General features: G+C 41.7%; 1 protein-coding gene across 5 annotated transcripts; it reads left to right on the top strand.

The window, feature by feature from the left end:
• The first annotated feature begins 235 nt into the window (after positions 1-235).
• DSEL (dermatan sulfate epimerase like) lies at positions 236-19561 on the top strand. 5 transcript variants are annotated; one of them, XM_006074215.4, is made up of 3 exons: positions 236-581; positions 1435-5964; positions 15978-19561. In XM_006074215.4, the coding sequence occupies exon 2, from the start codon at positions 2317-2319 to the stop codon at positions 5953-5955; it is 3639 nt and encodes a 1212-aa protein (XP_006074277.2). In that variant the 5' UTR covers positions 236-581; positions 1435-2316; the 3' UTR covers positions 5956-5964; positions 15978-19561. The 5 variants fall into 5 exon arrangements, with proteins under 5 accessions (XP_006074277.2, XP_006074278.2, XP_044790764.2 ...); XM_006074216.4 differs by lacking the exon at positions 15978-19561 and adding an exon at positions 6572-9891; XM_044934829.2 differs by lacking the exon at positions 15978-19561 and having other exon boundaries at positions 1435-4496; positions 4710-6037.
• Positions 19562-21705: the final 2144 nt, after the last annotated feature.

Genomic DNA, 21705 nt, shown 5'->3' with positions numbered 1-21705 from the left:
CCCGCCCTCATCTCCTTCCAGCCCCGCCCCCGATCCATCTCCGGCGTAGCCTGTGCTCGCGCTCCCCCGCCCGAGGCCCCGCCCTACCAACGTCCTCCCCGCCCCGCCCACCACCCGCCTCGCCCTCCCAGGATCCGAGGCCCCGCCCAGGCCCCGCCCCCAGCCGTTCCCGCCCCGCCCCCGGCCCGCGTCGCCGTCTCTCGCCCTCCCCCGGCCGCGCGGCCGGAGCTGGCACTGAGCACCGGCGGCGGCGGCGGCCTCGCGTTCTGGGCACGCCAGCGCCCCGCTGGACACGGCGTCCCCGAGAGCGCCCGGCGCGCGCGGATCTGCCTTCCGCGGCCCCGGGCTGCCCGGGGGCGTCCGGCGCTCCCCGAGGGCGGGCGTGTCCGCGCGGCGCCGGGCGGGGCACGGGCGCGGGGCCTCAGCCTGTTGGAGCGCCGGGAGCGCCGGACCCGGGGGCTTCAGGAGCCCTGCGTGGGCCGGGCCGCCCGAGTCCCACGCAGAGCAGTGTTTTCCAACTCTCCGCCTGCGTCTCATCGGGCCCACCACCACCCGGAGAGACCCAGTCCAGATCTTCCGAGGTAAGAGGACTTGGCTATTGAGGGGTCTCTTGTCCTGAGACCACTGCCAGGGGTCGGGAATGGGGAGCGGAGGATGGAGCTGGCATGTTCGTAGGAAGCGAATCACAAAATGCAACAGGCGGAGCGGAGCAGGAAACTCCTAGCGTTTATGTTTCCCACAGAGAGGAGACTTGTCCAAGACTGAAACTTGGTGAGGTTCTTCGGAACCCAGACGGGCTGCCGCGAAGCTGCTCCTTGAGTCCGGGTTTGGGTCTGAGCTCCCTCTGGTGGCTTCTTTTAAGGATGGAAAACCAGGCTTTTCGGGAGGGAGACTGGAGCAGAACTGGCGTTCTTCGCTCCCACACATTGTCATAACTTCTCCTTAGACAAAAGTGACTGCGCTTAGTATTAGTTTCTCTGGCAAAGACACCTTGAGCCCTTGAAAGCTAAACCCTCATCGAGAATCATAAAATGGTCCTTTCAACTTTGGGTTTTTGTCTCTGAGTCTTCCGTGATCAAAACAAGAATGACAGCGGTACTCAATCTTCTCTTGACTGCATTTGAGTAAAAACATTTTAAATTAAGAAAGCAAGCCACCGTTAAAATAAATACTCTTGGGAAAGTTACATCTTGTAGCCGCTTGTCTTCTACCACCATTGTTATCCTAATATGTGCCTTGAAAAGTATGAGAAAAGGAATCATTTAGTGTAACTTCGATTGTATTAAATAACAGATCTTAATGTCATTCTAAAATTTCTATCAGGAGATGGTAGAACGTTTAAATCTTCCGTTTATGTCCCAGCATACCTGTAGCCTCCGAGAATTTCTGTTTTGTTTTGTCCCCCAGAACAAAATTTCTGTTTTGTTTTTCCAGTGTCATGAAAAAGGAACAGAAAAGAGACGTCACTGTTGGTGAAAGGGGAGTTTTCTTTCCCAGTTGGTGGTTACTTCATGATTGGAAAAGAAGTACCTAGGTGGTTGCAAAGATTAGGTTTTCATAGTTGTACAGATGAAGCTGATAAAAGAAGATGAGAATATGCTTTCTCAGATGGGTCATAATAGGCTGATGAGTAAGTAAGCCTGACAAGACAGACTGGAAATGAGGGCAGGAATCCGGAATGTTTTAAAACCAAGTAGGACTTTGAACACTTGCTGAGGATGTTTTTCTCCCAAAAATGGAGGAAGAAAAAAAATTCTCACAGCCAGAAGTGTAAAAAGCGGAGTAAAAACCCAGTCTGCTCCAAGGATTTCAGTACTTCATCAGCTTCTTTGAGAGCACAGAGACAAAGGCATCAGACCTGTATGATGAGCTTGTCACCAGTGATGGTATCCTGTGCCAGGAATGACTTCTTAGTTTGGATTTTGGAGTGCTTTTTTTTTTTTTTACAATGTGGGGTTTTTGACTCTCCATGTTAGGTAGATTTCTGTCACTGAAGTAACTTGTAAATTCATAGTATTCTAGACTATCTTCACTCCTGTTTGCTGTGTGACATGGGAAAATCAAGAGGCTTTAACATTCCTTGAAGTTTTATTGGAAGCAACAGTGCATCAGGGAGCAGATTCACAGTGTAAGTTTTCTCTTTTTGGCAACTGTACTTTGAATGAGCCAAATGTCAGCAGGATTTCACAGCACATACAATTTACAGTCTTTGTTTTATCAAGGCCTTAAATGTATGTTTTATACTCAGCAGATGGGAAGCACATTGAGCGCTGCATTTGACATGTATGCCTGAGGAAAGGAGCTCCCCGATGGATCATGGCGTTAATGTTTACAGGACATTGCTTATTTTTAGTATTAGTGATGTTTGCTTTCTCTACTTTGGAGGAATCTGTGAGCAATTACTCTGACTGGGCAGTTTTCCCAGATGACATAGATCCATTTAAGACACAGAGAGTGCAAGATGTCAGACCCAATCAAAAACCGAAGAAGAGTACGCTTCATCCACGCTTGTATTTTGATGCTGGAGAGATCCAAGCAATGAGACAGAAGTCTCGCACAACCCATTTGCACCTTTTTAGAGCGATCAGAAGTGCGGTGACTGCTATGCTGTCGAACCCGACATACTACCTCCCTCCACCCAAGCATGCTGATTTTGCTGCCAAGTGGAATGAAATCTATGGGAACAATCTGCCTCCTTTAGCCCTGTACTGTTTGCTGTGCCCGGAAGACAAAGTTGCCTTTGAATTTGCCTTGGAATACATGGACAGGATGGTGGGCTACAAAGACTGGCTGGTGGAGAATGCACCAGGGGATGAGGTTCCAGTTGGCCATTCCCTAACAGGTTTTGCCACTGCCTTTGACTTTTTATATAACTTATTAGATGGTCGTCGGAGACAAAAATACCTAGAAAAAATATGGGTTATTACTGAGGAAATGTATGAATATTCTAAGGTCCGCTCTTGGGGCAAACAACTTCTTCACAACCATCAAGCTACTAACATGATAGCACTGCTGACCGGGGCTTTGGTGACTGGGGTAGATAAAGGGACTAAGGTAAATCTATGGAAACAGGTTGTAGTAGATGTGATGGAAAAGACAATGTTTCTGTTGAATCACATTGTCGATGGCTCTTTGGATGAAGGTGTGGCCTATGGAAGCTACACAGCTAAATCAGTCACACAGTATGTTTTTCTGGCCCAGCGCCACTTTAATATCAACAACTTGGATAACAACTGGTTAAAAATGCACTTTTGGTTTTATTATGCCACCCTTTTGCCAGGCTTCCAAAGGACCGTGGGGATAGCAGATTCCAATTATAACTGGTTTTATGGTCCTGAGAGCCAGTTAGTTTTTTTGGATAAGTTTGTCTTAAAGAATGGAGCTGGAAATTGGTTAGCTCAGCAAATCAGAAGGCACCGACCTAAAGATGGACCCATGGTCCCCTCCACCGCCCAGAGGTGGAGTACCCTTCACACTGAATACATCTGGTATGACCCCCAGCTCACCCCACAGCCTCCTGCAGAATATGGCACTGCAAAAATGCACATGTTCCCTAACTGGGGTGTGGTCACTTATGGGGCCGGGCTGCCAAATACACAGACCAATACCTTTGTGTCTTTTAAGTCTGGGAAGCTAGGAGGGCGTGCTGTGTATGACATAGTTCACTTCCAGCCATACTCCTGGATTGATGGGTGGAGGAGCTTCAACCCTGGACATGAACATCCGGATCAGAACTCATTTACCTTTGCCCCCAACGGGCAGGTGTTTGTTTCCGAAGCCCTCTATGGACCTAAGTTGAGCCACCTGAACAACGTACTGGTGTTCGCGCCGTCACCCACGAGTCAGTGTAATAAGCCCTGGGAAGGTCAGCTGGGAGAATGTGCACAGTGGCTCAAGTGGACCGGCGAGGAGGTTGGTGATGCGGCCGGGGAAATCATTACTGCCTCTCAGCACGGGGACATGATATTTGTGAGTGGGGAAGCCGTATCAGCTTACTCTTCAGCAATGAAGCTGAAAAGCGTGTATCGGGCTTTGCTTCTCTTAAACTCTCAGACTCTGCTAGTTGTTGATCATGTCGAGAAGCAAGAAGATTCCCCAATAAAATCTGTCAGTGCCTTCTTCCATAATCTGGATATTGATTTTAAATACATCCCATATAGGTTCATGAACAGGTATAATGGCGCCTTGATGGACGTGTGGGATGCTCACTACAAGATGTTTTGGTTTGATCATCGTGGCAGTAGCCCCCTTGCTAGTATACAGGAAGCAGAGCAAGCCGCTGAATTTAAGAAACGGTGGACTCAGTTTGTCAATGTTACGTTTCAGATGGAATCCGCAATCACAAGAATCGCATATGTCTTCTATGGACCATACGTCAATGTTTCCAGTTGCAGATTTATTGATAATTCCAATTCTGGACTTCAGCTTTCTCTCAATGTCAATAACACCGACCATGTTGTTTCGATCGTGACTGACTACCAGAACTTGAAGACAAGGTTTGACTACTTGGGATTTGGCGGCTTTGCCACTGTGGCTGATCAGGCCCAAGTAACCCGCTTCGGTTTGGGCACTGAGGCAATAGTAAAGCCCATAAGACACGATAGAGTTATTTTCCCCTTTGGATTTAAATTTAATGTAGCAGTTGGGTTGATTTTGTGCATCGGCCTGGTGATCTTAACTTTTCAGTGGCGGTTTTACCTTTCTTTTAGAAAGCTTATGCGGTGGATCCTCATCCTTGTTATTGCCTTGTGGTCCATTGAGCTGCTGGACGTGTGGAGCGCTTGCACGCAGCCCATCTGTGCCAAGTGGGCGAGGCCGGAGACCGAGGCGACCGGGCAGGCGCTGGCCCCCGGAGGCCAGCGCACAGACCCGCCGGACATCGTCATTACCTCACTTCCTGGTTCCGGAGCTGAGCTTCTCAAACAACTCTTCTTCAACAGCAGTGACTTCCTCTACATCCGGGTCCCCACAGCCTACATTGACATTCCGGAAACGGAATTGGAAATCGACTCCTTTGTGGACGCCTGTGAATGGACGGCGTCCGAAGTCCACAGCGTGCGTTTCCGTTTACTCCGAGGCTGGTTGCAGTCCTTGGTCCGAGACACGAAACTCCATTTGCAGAACATCCATCTACATGAACCCAGTAGGGGGAAACTGGCCCAGTATTTTACCATGAATAAAGACAAGAAAAGGAAGTTGAAAAGGAGAGAGTCTCTGGCAGAACAAAGAAGCAGAATGAAAGGCGCCTTTGACAGAGACGCTGAATACGTCAGGGCTCTGCGGAGACACCTGGTCCACTACCCCAGTGCGCGGCCGGTGCTCAGCCTGGGCAGCGGGAGCTGGACGTTAAAGCTGCATTTCTTTCACGAGGTGTTGGGAGCCTCTATGAGGGCCTTGTACGTGGTGAGGGACCCTCGGGCGTGGGTTTATTCCATGCTGTACAGTAGTAAACCTAGCCTTTACTCTTTGAAGAATGTACAAGAGCACTTAGCTAAGCTGTTTAAAACGGAGGGAAGCGCAGGCCGTTGTACCTTGAACTCAGGCTATGCTGTGGAGTATGAATTGCTGCGGAAGGAACTGTTGGCATCCAGACCTCACCCAGTCTCGCTGCTGGCCCATGCGTGGCTGGCAAACACGGCCGCTGCCCTGAGGCTAAATGCAGACCTGCTGCCCACCAGCTACCAATTAATCAAGTTTGAAGATCTTGTGCATTTCCCTCAGAATACCACGGAAAGGATTTTTGCCTTCCTTGGAATTCCTTTATCTCCTGCTACTTTAAACCAAATATTGTTTGCCACCTCCACGAACCTTTTCTATCTTCCCTACGAAGGGGAGATATCACCCACTAATACTAACCTTTGGAAACGAAACTTGCCGAAGGATGAAATTAAACTGATTGAGAACATCTGCTGGACGCTGATGGATCGTCTAGGATACCCAAAGTTTATGGACTGAATGCTGCAGGTCAGCAGAGATTTGCACTAATACTTTCCAACCCAATTTGTGGATATGAATTAGAAGTTTGTTTATTCTTGTACTGTGTGTGTTTGTGTGTGTGTTTGTGATCAATTCGTTACATGCAGAGAGAGATTATTTTAAAAATAAGCACCGTATTTGGCCTAGCAGGATTTATTTTTGTCACCACTTTCCTTGCCTTTGTTTCTGAATTTTTTTCTGCTAATATGTTTCTGCCACAGAGGTGTAGATGAAGTTATATTACCATGGTCAGGGGAGATAGGAGGATTATAAAGGTTTTTGTCTAACTCTCTGCTTCATCTGTAACTCAGCTGATCTAGCCCAGAACCTCATGCACTGCTGAAAGCCTGGCAGTTGCTGCTTTACCCAAGCGCCTCTTGCTTTCAAGATGAACTGCAAAAGTTTCCTAGTTTTTTAGAAGGTGTCCCAACACATTTATCTTGCACGCCACACATACACACAAATCCTTTTACTGTGTAGAATGTTCACAGATATCACTGGGGAAATGGTGAAAGCTCCTATTGGAATTATCAGATCCCTTCTGGAAAATACAGATGGAAATACAGAATGGATTTTTTTTTTTTTTTTTTTTTAGGTCAGAAACAGTGACCTGAAAATCCTCCTTCAAGTTTTTTACTTAGAAGTCATAAGGAATCAGTCTTGAAACAGTGGATGCCAAGGGCTGGTAGGGTATTTTAGGCCCTCTTGTCTCTTTAAAACCCTCTCATTCTTGCTTCCTTGAAACTGCAGCTGTTCACCATTACCGCTCCCACCCTGTCCTTTCTGCCACTGTCACGCAAAACAGTCAGTAGTTGCTAATGGCTAAAGTCTGATATTTGTGGGGATTTTTTTTCTCCCTGTCCTGATGATTAATTTTGTGTCAAAGCCTGAGACCACCTTAGAATCAGATTTCTCCTTGTGGAATCATCACTGTATGAGTCAAAGCAGTGCTGCTGCTGCCGGTGTTTTTTTAGACTGGAAACAGAATTGGAAAACTGCCTGACTTCTCCTGCGTCCCTTTGAATGAGTCTCCAGACTGCCGGTGTCTGCAGAAGTTGAAGGCCAATGGCAGATGATGTCAGAGGCATCTGCTTCCTTTACCATCTGCATCTTATTATAAATGTCGTTGTCATAACACATGGTTCATTTTATTTTGGTAGACGCTGGAATCACAATGCGATGCCATTAGAGACCAGTGGAGCAATTACAGTGAACTGGATGAAACCATGAGGCAGTGTGGGGACTTGATGCAAATCTCTGTGTAGACTGCAGTCTTTCTCCTGATGTTTCAAACTGTAGTTTCACACCACCCCCCTCACCCTCCAGGCGCTAACACTTGGAATTCTGTCATTCTGACCTAGATAAAAGTGGCTCTTTCTCAGTAGTTTGTTGTTATGTCAAAATGTGCCTCCAGGGTGATCAAGCTGTGGGTATGTTACATTCCAGCTGAAGCTAACCAGGCTGTCATTTTTCTTCCATTACAGTAGGAAAACAGCTCTCCTACGCCCCCACCTCTACTTCCTGGTGTAGCTCTCCCTGCCCTCTCTCTACAATGTCAAAATGAATGAAAATCCTGTTGTATTAATACAGGTTGAGAGGGCAACCAAGGACTCAAATCCGCACTATTATTCTTAAGGAAGATTATTCCTCCTATCTCAGGGTTATCGCGATGCATGTAACATTTCTACATGGATGATAACACCATTTCCATTACTGGTCAGAGTCTCAGTGTCTGCTTTCAATTTCCAGGATATGTGATCTTATATCAAATAAAAAGGCTTTGGGTTGAAAATAATATGAGGTTTGATCAAGGTAAGAATTACCAATGTGTGCAGATAGCAGCAGAGAACACCGATTCTGGACCACTGCCTTTCCTTTAACTTTGCACAGAAACATGCTCACAGGCAGAAGAGAGCCAGGTTGAGTATGCACAGGGGTTGGGGAGAGATGTGGAAAATGAAAAAGAGCAGTTCTGTGAATGAATATGGGAACAAGATGAGAATACATTATTAATAGATAAGGAAAGGGACGCACTTAAGGTGATCTTCACAGGGTATCTTTCACCACGTAGCAAGGTCAGGGTGTCTACTTCTGACCCAAGGGAAAGTTTGCTGGAGGAGACTAATGTTCACAGGTTCTGTTTCTGAGGAATGTTACACGTAGGTGAAAGCTGGCCCAGCTGTTGCATATGCAAGGACTTGTACATGCTTGGGACCCACTGCCTTAACATCCCAATTATGATCTCAGAACACCTAGGTCCTGCACTTCCAGAGTGTTATCCTAGGAAAAATGTGAACTTACTTTTACTACATTTTTACTCTGATCATCACAAAAATACTTAAAGCAACCCTGATGACTTTATGACATTTTCAAAGGAAACACAAAATGTTCTTTCCATAAAAACAATTCTTTCCTTCATTAATTTCCCCAAACTTGGGCCCAATTGGAATAAAAGCATTTATTAATACTGTTTACATATTGAAATTCTGAAAGAATGGATTAGTTTTGCTGACATAAAAAGTAGCTTAAGTGTGGTAATAATGTTGATCTAGTTTTCAAAATTTAGAAATGATGCAAATTACTCACTTTGGATGAGAGAAGCCATATCCATAGCCGAATTTACTGTATGACAATTCCAGAAAGGAAGGAAATGAGAGAACCTGCTCAGGAGAAAGAAGAGAAGTCTATGATTATACTTAATCTATAGAAACCCAGAAAGGCATGAATTTTAGGTAGATAAACTTTAATACCTACATACTGAGCCTAGAACCTGAGTATTAGATGTTTGATTAGCTGGCTTTTTGGACAAACAGAATAATTAGTACTATAAATGCTGGCAGGAATGGGGTAATTATGTCTAATTCCCAGGCGTGGTATAGGATCTGCCATAAATACCTTCATATTTGAAGAGACTCTCTCCACACACTAGTTATGTTTAATTTTTTTTTTCTTTTTGTAGAAATGCCACCCCTTCTGTCTGCCATTGACTTGATTGGCATCATTTATCAGCACAGTTTTTGGTGATTTGGTTTAGGATCATCATAGATGCTGTGTGTATTAATCACTCAGTCATGTGTGACTGCCACCCTGTGAACTAAAGCTTACCAGGTTCCTCTGTTTAAATTTTCCAGGCAAGGATACTGAAGTAGGTTGCCATTTCCTTCTCCAGGGTATCTTCCCGACCCAGGGATCAAACCCAGGTCTCCTGCATTGCAGGCAGATGCTTTACCATCTGAGCTACTATATAAAGTCTATCTCATTCAGTTATCTATAAGTAAATATGGACAATGGTTTTCAACTCTGACTTAATTCTGATCATAATTAGAAAAATGTCACTAATTTAGTGAAAAGTGTAAGTAGAAGATAATATAACACCACTTACAGAGGTAAGGGAGCCTAATATCCTAAGACAGATCTAGGAATTTAATATACATATGTGAGCTATCTACTGCTTGTTTAAATATAGACCAAAGTATGTCTAAAAATAGCTGCTAAGGCAATGTTTTCCATACTTGACTAGTATCATTATTTCCCTTCATGTTGGCAGAAAAATTCAAATAACATTTTAAGAACTAGACTGAATTTTTGTTTTTTATTTTTTTTTTGCACAAAGAATGGAAGGAACTTAAAACAGATTCTCACACTCTCTAGCTAACTTGTAAATGCTTGAGCTGTAATTTACATGAGCTTATGTTGTGTTTAGTCCAAGTAACATGTTTAGTTCCATTTCCAAAGATAGGTTTGGAGAAAGCTTCCAAACCTTAGCCGGGTATTTTGTTTTTGTTCTTCATTTTCATTTTTCTTTCACATCTATCCAGTTACGCAGCGAAGAAAACCTATACTGGAGACCATAGCCCAGTTTATTCTAACTATATGTATAACATGACTCCTCTGTTAATAAAAAGCTAAAAGCAACTCGGCTATGGTTGGGATAATTTGTAATAGCCCTCTTCTTTAGGTCTTTGGTTACCTGTGCTAGGATTTTGTCTGGAGCTGAGAAGGCATATTTGGGAAATGCAGTCCCATGATTTCAGCTACTAAACTTGTACCCTTCAGTGATGGACAAGCCATGACTCCACTCTTGTAAGTTAATTTTAAGTCCTGCCTTCAGTCCATTTCACTCTTCTCTGTACTTTGTCCTAACTTACTAAGTAGTAAGAACAGCCTGGTACTGTATACCTGGGCTCCACAATTGCCCCTCCTATCATTGGTGGAATCTCCATTTGAGCAGGAGATCTATGAAAGGAAGGTTGGTGCAGGTTCCTTGAGTCATTCCAATAGGTAGGTGGTGCAGAGGGTTGGCATAGTGGAGACTTTTGCTTTTAAAGACAGAAGGATCCATCATAAATTAGTCTCAGTATGTGCTGCACAGAACCTTAACGTTTTCATGTTCATCATTATAATCTTCACAACTCACTAGTGTTGATTTTACAGATAGATCTGAAGCCTGTATTCTGTTTGCAGGGAATCTGTTTTTGTGAAGATATTTGGAGCAGGTTTACAATTCAGTTATCAATTCACGGTAGTTTTAGGGTATCTACCACCAAGGTATTGATTTGCATGAGGGAAGAAGACAAAAATGAGTTGACTTTGTGCCTGCCCTGTGAAGAATTGGTGTTCTTGCCAGAGACTTCAGAGCCAGTAGGAATTCATCAAGAGGAGAAGGAGAGGAAGGGCATGCCAGTAGCGATTACCACCCAAGGAGAGGCACCACAAAGTGTTAGCTGCTCTGCCTTAGAAATGGTGGTTATGAGAAAAGGAAGTAGTTTATGGAGCTTCAGTACATTTGGAGAGAGATCACCATCCATGCTTTTCCTAGTTAGATTTGACTCTATCGTCACAGGACGTCCCATCAGTAAGTAGTGAGAGGCACAAGCGGAACAAAACTGCTGACACTCACTCTCTCCCAATTCTCCCCTGACTTAATTGCCCCAACACATTTCTCACAAAGAAATGTGGTCCATAACTGAACAGCAAGGGATGCCCTGAAGAGAAGGCTGTGTGAGTGTGGTTGGACTGGGGTGCATGCAGATTGCTGCTGGTAATAGCAGTAAAGGATAACTCAGGGTATCTCATCTGGGCTCCAGCTGGCCAGTAGCATCTCCTTTTCCTTCCCCTGCCCTCTCAGTGCCTCCAGATTCACATTGCCAGGCGGAGCTGACCAATCCTGAGAAGGCAGCAGTGAACAAAACCTATGGAGCTGACAGTCAACCAAATATATTGGGGATGGGGCGGGGGGGGGGGGGGGGGGTCGGGGGGACTGTTCTTATCCCTACTATGAAAATAGTAGAATGAAGGGAAGGAGGGAAGGAAGAAATGGAAGGAAGGAATTCTGAACCTAAATCTGAATACAAGGTGTATAAGGAGAACTGTTTCTTTAACAATTGAGTTCATTATTGTATGAACTATTTAAGAATCTCTTTGAAATCTTATTATAGCTAAAACTTCAGAAAAAAGGAAAGATTGTAATCTGAGCAAACCTTTTCTATAGTACATTGCAGTTGCTCTATCATTTCTTTTAACTATTTCTGTATTGCTGTGACTCTTGAGATGAAATGAATTTTTCCTTTCAAGGGTATTAACACTGGTGTTGAATTGCATCTAAGTGTCAGGTTTTACAGCTTCCTAGATAGTGTGGTGTTTTCCTATATACTGTCTCCCTCTCTGTTTCCAAGCGAGGGGTATATGCAATGATCCCAGTGATTTAAGGAAGCAGACATTCATACACATGGGAATCCATGGTGCTCTTCATTCTTTTGGAAGTTAATTCAGCTCCCATCACCATCACTTTTCTCACTTCATGAGTAAATGAACAACACAGAAATCTCTAATCCCTGCATTAAAATCTGACATCCCTCTACGGACAATGCATAAAGCCCTTCTTACCTTATTCATTGCATAATGGAAATAATGCTCCAAAACTTTGTTCTACTACAATGAAAGATAACTGCCCAACTTTATTAGTGTTTATTTATTGTTTTAAGTACTAATTTATTCCTTTGCCTTGTTCCAAAAGATTAATTTTGTTTTATATATTTGTTTAAAGTTTCTGGAATTTTAAAATAAGGCTTTTTAAACTATATTGAGCTATTTTAACTTGATGCCTTAATGCGGTATTCCACAAAACTTTGAAGGGAGATTTACAAGAACACAATACAACCAAGAAGTGATGAAATTGCTTCCATAAAACACCCATGAAAAGACAACTACATATAAAGAGTGCAGTTAATAAAAGTTAACCCTACACAGTGAAATAGGTGGGTTCTGCTCTTCATTTTTATTCCAAACATTAACCTGGGTGTCCTGGTATTCAGTGTTAACTCGAACACATCACACTCACAGTGGGCTTATGTGCACCAAGAAACTCGTGATATTTTTCTTTAGATTGACCAAAATAAACTGAAATGTACATGCATTCAGTTATACTTTATAAGGCTATAGTTTTTCCTGTGGTCATATATGGATGTGAGAGTTGGACTGTGAAGAAGGCTGAGGCACTGAAGAATTGATGCTTTTCAACTGTGGTGTTGGAGAAGACTCTTTAGAGTCCCTTGGACTGCAAGGAGATCCAACCAGTCCATTCTGAAGGAGATCAGCCCTGGGTATTCTTTGGAGGGACTGATGCTGAAGCTGAAACTCCAATACTTTGGCCACCTGATGCGAAGAGTTGACTCATTGGAAAAGACTCTGATGCTGGGAGGGATTGGGGGCAAGAGCAGAAGGGGATGACAGAGGATGAGATGGCTGGATGGCATCACTGACTCGATGGACATGAGGCTCAGTGAACTCCGGGAGTTGGTGATGGACAGGGAGGCCTGGCGTGCTGCGATTCATGGGGTCGCAAAGAGTCAGACACGACTGAGCGACTGAACTGAACTGTAAAATTTGAGTTTATAGTTACTGAACAAAAACCCCATTACTAAAAGGTACTTGCTTTTATGCTCAGTCACTCAGTCGTGTCCAGGTTTTTGCAACCCTGTGGACTATTGCCTGTCAGGCTCCTCTGTCCATGGGATTCTCCAGGCAATACTGGAGTGGGTTGCCATTTCCTTCTCCAGGACTTTCTTGTGCACCCACATGAAAATCTGGCACGATTCTGTTATCATATGAGGTGTAAGGCTTTCTGTGTATAATCAACATATTGTACTCGTGGGTTTTTCACAAGCTATGTTTATGCCTTTCTCCCATTTCCTTGGTTAATTTGAAGAGGGAGATTTCTATTAAAAATGTTATATTAACAACACTTTGTATATTATATGAACTTTGAAATTTGATAAAATTTGAATACAAATCACCAGGTCAGTAAATAATGACCAGCTGTAAGGTGTTGCTCAAACTACCGCACAATTGCACTCATCTCACATGCTAGTAAAGTAATGCTCAAAATTATCCAATCCAGGCTTCAGCAATATGTGAACTGTGAACTTCCAGATGTTCAAGGTGGTTTTAGAAAAGGCAGAGGAACCAGAGATCAAATTGCCAACATCCACTGGATCAAAAAAGCAAGAGAGTTCCAGAAAAACATCTATTTCTGCTTTATTGACTATGCCAAAGCCTTTGACTGTGTGGATCACAATCAACTGTGGAAAATTCTGAAAGAGATGGGAATACCAGACCACCTGACCTGCCTCTTGAGAAATTTGTATACAGGTCAGGAAGCAACAGTTAGAACTGGACATGGAACAACAGACTGGTTCCAAATAGGAAAAGAAGTATGTCAAGGCAGTATATTGTCATCCTGCTGATTTAACTTTTATGCAGAGTACATCATGAGAAATGCTGGGCTCGAAGAAGTACAAGCTGGAATCAAGATTGCTGGGAGAAATATCAATAACCTCGGATATGCAGTTGACACCACCCTTATGGCACAAAGTGAAGAGGAACTAAAAAGCCTCTTGATGAAAGTGAAAGAGGAGAGTGAAAAAGTTGGCTTAAATCTCAACATTCAGAAAACTAAGATCATGGCATCTGGTCCCATCACTTGATGGGAAATAGATGGGGAAACAGTGGAAACAGTGTCAGACTTTATTTTGGGGGGCTCCAAAATCACTGTAGATGGTGACTGCAGCCATGAAATTAAAAGATGCTTACTCCTTGGAAAGAAAGTTATGACTAACCTAGATAGCATATTCAAAAGCAGAGACATTACTTTGCCAACAGAGGTCTGTCTAGTCAAGGCTATGGTTTTTCCTGTGGTCATGTATGGATATGAGAGTTGGACTGTGAAGAAAGCTGAGCACCAAAGAATTGATGCTTTTGAACTGTGGTGTTGGAGAAGACTTTTGCGAGTCCCTTGGACTGCAAGGAGATCCAACCAGTTCATTTTGAAGGAGAACAGTCCTGGGTATTCTTTGGAGGGACTGATGCTGAAGCTGAAACTCCAATAATTTGGCCACCTGATGCGAAGAGTTGACTCATTGGAAAAGAGTCTGATGCTGGGAGGGATTGGGGGCAGGAGGAGAAGGGGATGACAGAGGATGAGATGGCTGGATGGCATCACCGACTTGATGGACATGAGTTTGAGTGAACTCTGGGAGTTGGTGATGGACAGGGAGGCCTGGGGTGCTGTGGTTCATGGGGTCACAAAGAGTCAGACACGACTGAGTGACTGAACTGAACTGAACTGTGTGGTGTTGGGGAGTTTTCTTAATTTGAAATCATCATTTCCCTATCTTTAAAACTCCCCAGAGTTGATGTAAGGATTAAATAAAATCACATGTAAAAATTAATAGAATGATACTTGTTTCCTCTTTGCAATCACCTCAAATTCATTTTCTATCAAACCCATATGTAACAGAATGCCCCATTCTCCCAAGAAGAAAATATTAAAATGTCCCCAGAGGATTTGAGCCTACATAGTTGGCATATAGACCAGATAGACACCTATTTTAATATTTCATATATGCTCTGAGTTGTAAAAACATGTAAAATCACAATTATGCAATTAATATATGTGGAAATAATTTGGAGCATTTTTCATGTTCACATTTTAAGAAAAAAATCATTCAAATTTTCACTTACTTTAGTGCTTTATTTCTAGAGTCATGGTTTGAGTTATCTAGAGAATATTGTATTTCCTTCTGAATTTTATTAAGATAGAGACTCTTTTTAAGTTTATGTTTAGTCACCCAGTTGTATCTGACTCTGGAACCCCATGGACTGTAGCCCACCAGGCTCCTCTGTCCATGGGATTTTTCAGGCAAGAATACTGAAGGAGGTTGCCATTTCCTCCATGGTATCTTCCCAACCCAGAGATTGAATCTGCATCTCTTGTGTCTCCTGCATTGCAGCAGAATTATTTACCTGCTACACCATCAGAGAAGCCTATTGAATTTAAGTATGATGCTATTACTTGAAGTTTTATATCATGTTACAAGAGCTATTTGTATAACATTAATCATAATTTTATGTTCATACCTTCATTCAGTAGATACATTATTATGATCTTATGCATCAAAATCAATGTAGTTTCCTATTTTAATATTTTCATTTATTTATTAGGAAATATGCATAAAAGCTGGGAGTGTTGAAGACTATGTGTGAACATGACATTTACTGCACTGGCTATGATGGAATAAGTGAGGGTATGGCACAGTGGTAGAGAATCCGCCTGCTAATGCAGGAGATGCAGGTTCAGTCCCTGGGTTAGGACAATCCCGTGGAGAAGGAAATGGCAACCCCTCCAACATTCTTGCCTGGAAAATCCCATGGACTGAGGAGCCTGGTTGGCCACAGCCCACAGGGTTGCAAAAGAGTCAGACACGACAGCAGCTAAACAACAACAATCTGAGGTAGCATATCCAAGTTACACATGTCATGATTATATAGCTTGACACTGTATGCAACAGATGGTTTTGTGAATATAAAATGATCTCTTTATAGAACACTTAATGCACACATCCTTCACACACATTTTTTGGCTCAGGGTTAAGTTCTACAATACATTATCATCTGCCTGGTGCTTTGTAAGTGTGGGTGTTTTTTCCCTTCTGTGGCTGTAGATCACAACCCAGGAGCAGTTCCAGAGCCTCCAGTTGGAACCTCAGCCTTCCAGCAAGGAGCCCGGGACAGCATGTGCCTCTGCCCAGGGAACGGGTGCCACACATTTACGATCACAGGGTTCATCTCACTGAGGACAGGAATTCCTCTTCTATGACTGGTTTTCCCTGGATACTGCCGTCCAGACCCTGGCTGAGGTCCACTGTATGCAAATCAGAAGACACTGTTTTGCTGAGCCTTGCACGTGTCAGGTCTGCTGCCCCCCACTTCTCCAACTGTAGGTATGATGGATAGGTTATGCTAACATGTGGATGCTGAAAAGACGTGCTGACCCTATCAGAAGCCCTCTTCTGTGATATTGATAAGTCTCTGTGACCAGAGCTGGGACTTAGAGTCAGAACCCCTATACTCACACCCTACCATGTGGTACAGAGCGTATACCTCTGACCTTCGATTACTGTATCCTCCCACCCTAACCAGCGACCCCAGAGGTAACAACTATCCTGAGTTTTGTGTTTACCATTCCTGTGCTCTTCTTTATAGCTCCACCATATATGTCTCTATATTTATCAACACATTGTGCATTTTTGCATGTTTTTATACATTATGCAAACCTAACATACTGCATATATTCTTACACAGCTTGCTTTTCTTCACTCAAAATTTTGTCTAATGCATGTTGATGTTTGCAGGTGGAGAGCACTTATTTCCAACACAGTGAGTTCCAATATAGACTACTGTCCAAACAGCATACTTTATGAAGCTTTCATCTTATTGGATTTGGGAAATATTTTTAATTTTTGTAATTTTAAACATTATACATAAAACATTATATATGCTATATAATGCATATATGTTAATGCAAGAATTTTGGCATTGTGTTTTTTTTTTGTACTCAGAAACCTTCCCACCCAGCCCTACTCCAGCCTAGTGTATATATTGAGGGCTCAACGCACATCCTCAAGTATTCTTGATACCAAATTATTATTTTCACAGATTGTTTGTACCAGTTGACACTCTAGCAATTGTTGAAAAGCTTGTGTTGCTCCAAAGCTTCTCCTGTACTTGGCATTTTCATAGATTTAAATATTTTTCTGTCTAGTGGGATAAAAGAGTGCTATGTCTTTTTTTTTTTCAGTTCTGTTAATAACATAGAACACGTGTGCAGCACATGCACTAGTGTACACACACACACACAGCCGTCATTTTTCCCATTTGTGTTTCTTCTTTTGTGAAAAGAAATCATGTTCCTGTCTTTTATCCATTTTTCCATGGCATTCATTTTTTTCTCATTGACTCATTGACATCTACTGTATATTAATAATACTAATCCTTTTTTGGTTATACTTGCTGTGAAGAACTTCTTGGCTTATATTTTTATGATCTTTGTACTATGACTTTTATGATACATTTTGATATGCAGGTGTTCTCAATTTGAACGTAGACAAAATATGTTTACAAATAATTTTGCTTTATTATTTATACTTTTCAACATCTTATCAAAGAATCTTAGCGTCTTGGCACTGAAAATGTTCTCCTCTATTTTCCTATCATTATCAGTTGCTGCCAAACAATATTACCACACATGTAATAGCTTAGAACAGCACACACTGATTGTCTCACAGTTTCTGTGGGTCGGGAATCCAAGCCTGGCTGAACTTGGTCATCTGCTCGTACATGTGGCTGCAGTGACGTTGCTGGGACTGGGATCTCATCCGAGAAGCACCCACTTCCAAGCTCATGTGATTGTTGGCAAGACTGAATTCTTTGTGGGCTATTGGACTAAAAGCCTCAGTTCTTTTCTGCCTGTTGGCAGGAGACCTTGAGTCACTTGCCATGTGAGCATCTCCATTGGCAGTTAACTTCACGAAGTCAGGATGAGAGAGTCTATAGAGAAACTGCTAACATGCTCTCATAATCTTGGAAGCGACACCCAGGCAGCTTTGGTTAGAAGCTAGTCAGAGGTCCCCTTACCCCTACACCCAGGAAAGGGTTTCCACAAGGACAGGACTACCAGGAGAAGGAGAGCTTATTTTGCCTTTTATATTTAAGTATTTAATCTGCATACTTAGTTGGTCAGTCATGTCCGATTCTTTGGGACCCCATGGACTGTAGCCCACCAGGCAACTCTGTTCATGAAATTTCCTGGGATTTCCTAGGCAAGAATACTGGAGTGAGTTGCCATTTCCTTCTCCATTTAATCTGCTTTACATTAACGGTTAAGTCCATTCTGAGGTGGTTGTTTTTTTTTTTTCCCTGTATCAATAACCTGCTGTCCTAGACTGGAAAGATTCAGTACCCTCTCCTTTCCACTAATCTTCAATGCCATTTCTACTGCATATCAAGTCCTTATATTTTGTGTGAGCTGATTTCTGAGTTCTCTACTGTACTCCACTGGCAAATTTGATTACCCAATGACAGTACTGCACTGTCTTAATTACTGCAGTCTTTTTCTTGGCCTTGAAATCTGGTAAGGGAAGTCTTTTTATTTTCTTTTTTCTATTTCTTAAGCCTTTGTTCTTCCATATGCATTTTAGAATTAGTTTGCATAGTTCCTCAAAGCAAGCAAACAAAGAACAATACATGTTATTGTAAATGCATTACATCAGTTTTGGGAGAATTGACCTCTTTAATTAATCCCAATTCATAAGCATGGCATATCTCTCCTTTTATATAACATTTGTTAATCCTTTGATAGATTTAAGTATGAGCACTTTATATATTACAGTGGATCATATTTATTTTTAATTGTATGTCCTAACTGATGATAGTATGTAGAAAATACAGTTGACTTTTGTGTATTTATATTATATCAGGGAACTTACTAATTTAATAATTTACCTGTAAATTTTTTTGAAATACTTACATAAGATGATTTTGTAATCTGTAATTAATGGAATACATTTCTTTCCTTTTAATTTTATAACTTTTTAATGTTCTTACTGGATTTGTTAGGACGTCTTGTAAAGTACTGAGTGGATCTGGCAATGTGAATATTCTTGTACTGTTCCTAATGTGAATGGAGTAATTGTACATTTCACCACTGAGCAAATGAATGGATGCTGTGTGTATTTCATAGATTCCCTTTATCAGGATGCAATACTCCCTTCTATTGCCAGTTGATAATTGCCTTTTTATCATCAATGCATGATGAGATTTATTCCTGCTTTTACTGTATTTATTGTGATAATCATATATTTCTTTGCCCTAATCTGTTAATGCAAGGTATTTTGTGAAGATATTTTTTTCTTTTGAGATTAAACCAAATTTGGCTTGCTATGATGAAACCAGACTGGGAACGATTTATTATATTTGTTGCTGAATTGAGCTTATTAATAATTAAGATGTTTATATCAACATTTGTAATTATAATTTTCTCATGATATATTTGTCTAATTTTCAAGTCAGCAAACTTGTCACACAAAGTAAGTTGAGGATGTTCTATTTTTATATTCTCTAGATGAGTTTGCATGGGATTGAAATGACCTAATACAAGAATGTTTGTTAGAACTCATTCGTAAAATTATCTGAGCATTCTGTTTTCTTTGTAGGAACACTTTAACTAAATATAAAATTTTATTTGGTGGTTATAGGGTTCTTTTATTTACCTCATGAATTTATTTTGAAGCCTATTTTGGCAAATTATGTTTTTAAGGAATCTGTACTGTTCTTTTAATTTTTCACATTTATTGAGCTAACTTTACTCAAAATGCAAATTATCTAATTTGCATTTCTAATTATCCATCTCCCACACATGTATTTTCTCTCCCTAATACTGAGTATGTGTGCCTTATTTCTTTATGTTCCTGATGCTTTTTGGCTGGTGGATATTGACAATAATAGGTCATATTGTTAAATTACCTTCTATATTGGTGGTGGTTTAGTCGCTAAGTCATGTCCAACTCTTTGCAACCCCGTGAACTGTAGCCCACCAGAGACCCCATGGACCGTAGCCCACCAGTCTCCTCTGTCCATGGAATTCTCCAGGCAAAATACTGGAGTGGGTTGCCATTTCCTTCTCCAAGGGATCTTGCAGACCCAAGGATTGAATCCTGGTCTTCTGCATTGCAGGAGATTCTTTACTGACTGAGCTACCAGGGAAGCCCTATTTATCTTCTCTATTAGGAACATAAATTGAAGGTCCTTTACAACGACTAATTTTTAGCTTTTTTGTTCTTACCTAATATTTTATGTTTATTTGCTATTGCATAACCAGCTCCTAATCTTATGTATTTCCTTTATTTCTCTAACATCAGTTGTTTTTCTTTTTTAATCTTTAATTATATACCCCGTTATTTTTTGTCAATGTTCACCAGCCAAAAACCACCATGAAGAAACAGGATTTATTAGAGTAAGAGGGTTTTAAGCAGTACAGCTTTGCTCTGCCCGATATCAAAAAATGAACTAACAAAAACAGCATGTAAAAAAGCACCAATTAGAAAATAGGATTTTACCACAAACAAGTAAAGATTCAATATCTTTAATGTAGAAAAGATTTTACTTTTATGTAAGCAAAAAAATGATTACCAGAAGTTAAAAGCAATGGAGCAGATAATCAGTTTCACTAATTCAAAGTACAAATACTGTCACTTTCCTTTTCTTTTACAGTTTTTATCTTGGCCTCCATATTATTTCTACTTAAGGCCTGTCCTCCCAGTACTAAATAAATTTTAAAAAAAGAAAATACAGGGGAAATAGTCTAAAATTCCTTGGAATTTAATCAAAAGGTTTAGGACTACTTCCAAACATAAATCAAGAAAGAGCTTTAATCCCATGTGACCAATACTTTACCTGTTTCTCACTGGTATAATGTATCACTGTAGATGACTGAGCCTGTCCAATGCAACAAATGATGCTTTTCTACAGAGGCTAGAATCACATGCTTATATTGTTTCTGCAGAGTTCACATTAGTGACCCATGCACAAAAGGCCAGTTCATTTTAATTCACCTCCCCCACTCCTTTTTTTTTTTTTTTTTCTTAATTTTATTCTTGAAAGCACAACCTACTGGACTGCTGTTCTTGGGTCTAGAAAATTTGCCTACATTAGGTGTGTATTGATACTATGCAGAAATTACTCCCACTTCCTGCACCATCCTTGCAAAAACCATTAGACATTTTTATAGAGACTGGATTACCAGCCTAAAATCCCCTCCCAGGGGAATGTTATTTCAGGTATTTTCTCGTCCTTTCTTGAACAAGTAATTGTTTTGAGGGCCATGCTGGACCAATTTTAAGGGCTCTCTACTTCCAGATTTTGAAAAGAGGTATCAGTTATAGGTTACTTCACGTTCACAAATGCTCTGGGCCCCTTCAGGAAAGAAATTGGCAATCACCAAGGAAATTGATTCAGATTACTTCAGGAAATACAGATATAAGATGGCCAGAAAACCACATGACCCAGTCCAGTGGGGAAGAAAATCTAAGATGGATGTCCAGCTTCCCTATCATTGCAGGGCACTTCCCAGGAGGCCCCCTCCAGTTTCAACTCATGGGGTCCCCGGAAAAATCCTAGGAGCTCAGTAGCTGGGGAAATGGAGAAGAAGGATGGAACTTAAGAGCAACCAGTGTTCAAATCTCCACGGACTGCATTCCTGCTTCCAGTGGTATCTGAGTGGACAGTCTACCCAGTAGCTCTGCACATGTGCAAAGCAGAACTAATCCGTGAAAATCAGTAACAGGAAAATCCATAAATACCTGGATATTAAAGTGAGGTAAAGACACTCCTGAA

Source organism: Bubalus bubalis, chromosome 22, assembly GCF_019923935.1.
Source record: "Bubalus bubalis isolate 160015118507 breed Murrah chromosome 22, NDDB_SH_1, whole genome shotgun sequence".
Taxonomy (NCBI): Eukaryota; Metazoa; Chordata; class Mammalia; order Artiodactyla; family Bovidae; genus Bubalus; species Bubalus bubalis.
This window is presented reverse-complemented; position numbering and strand designations above follow the sequence as displayed.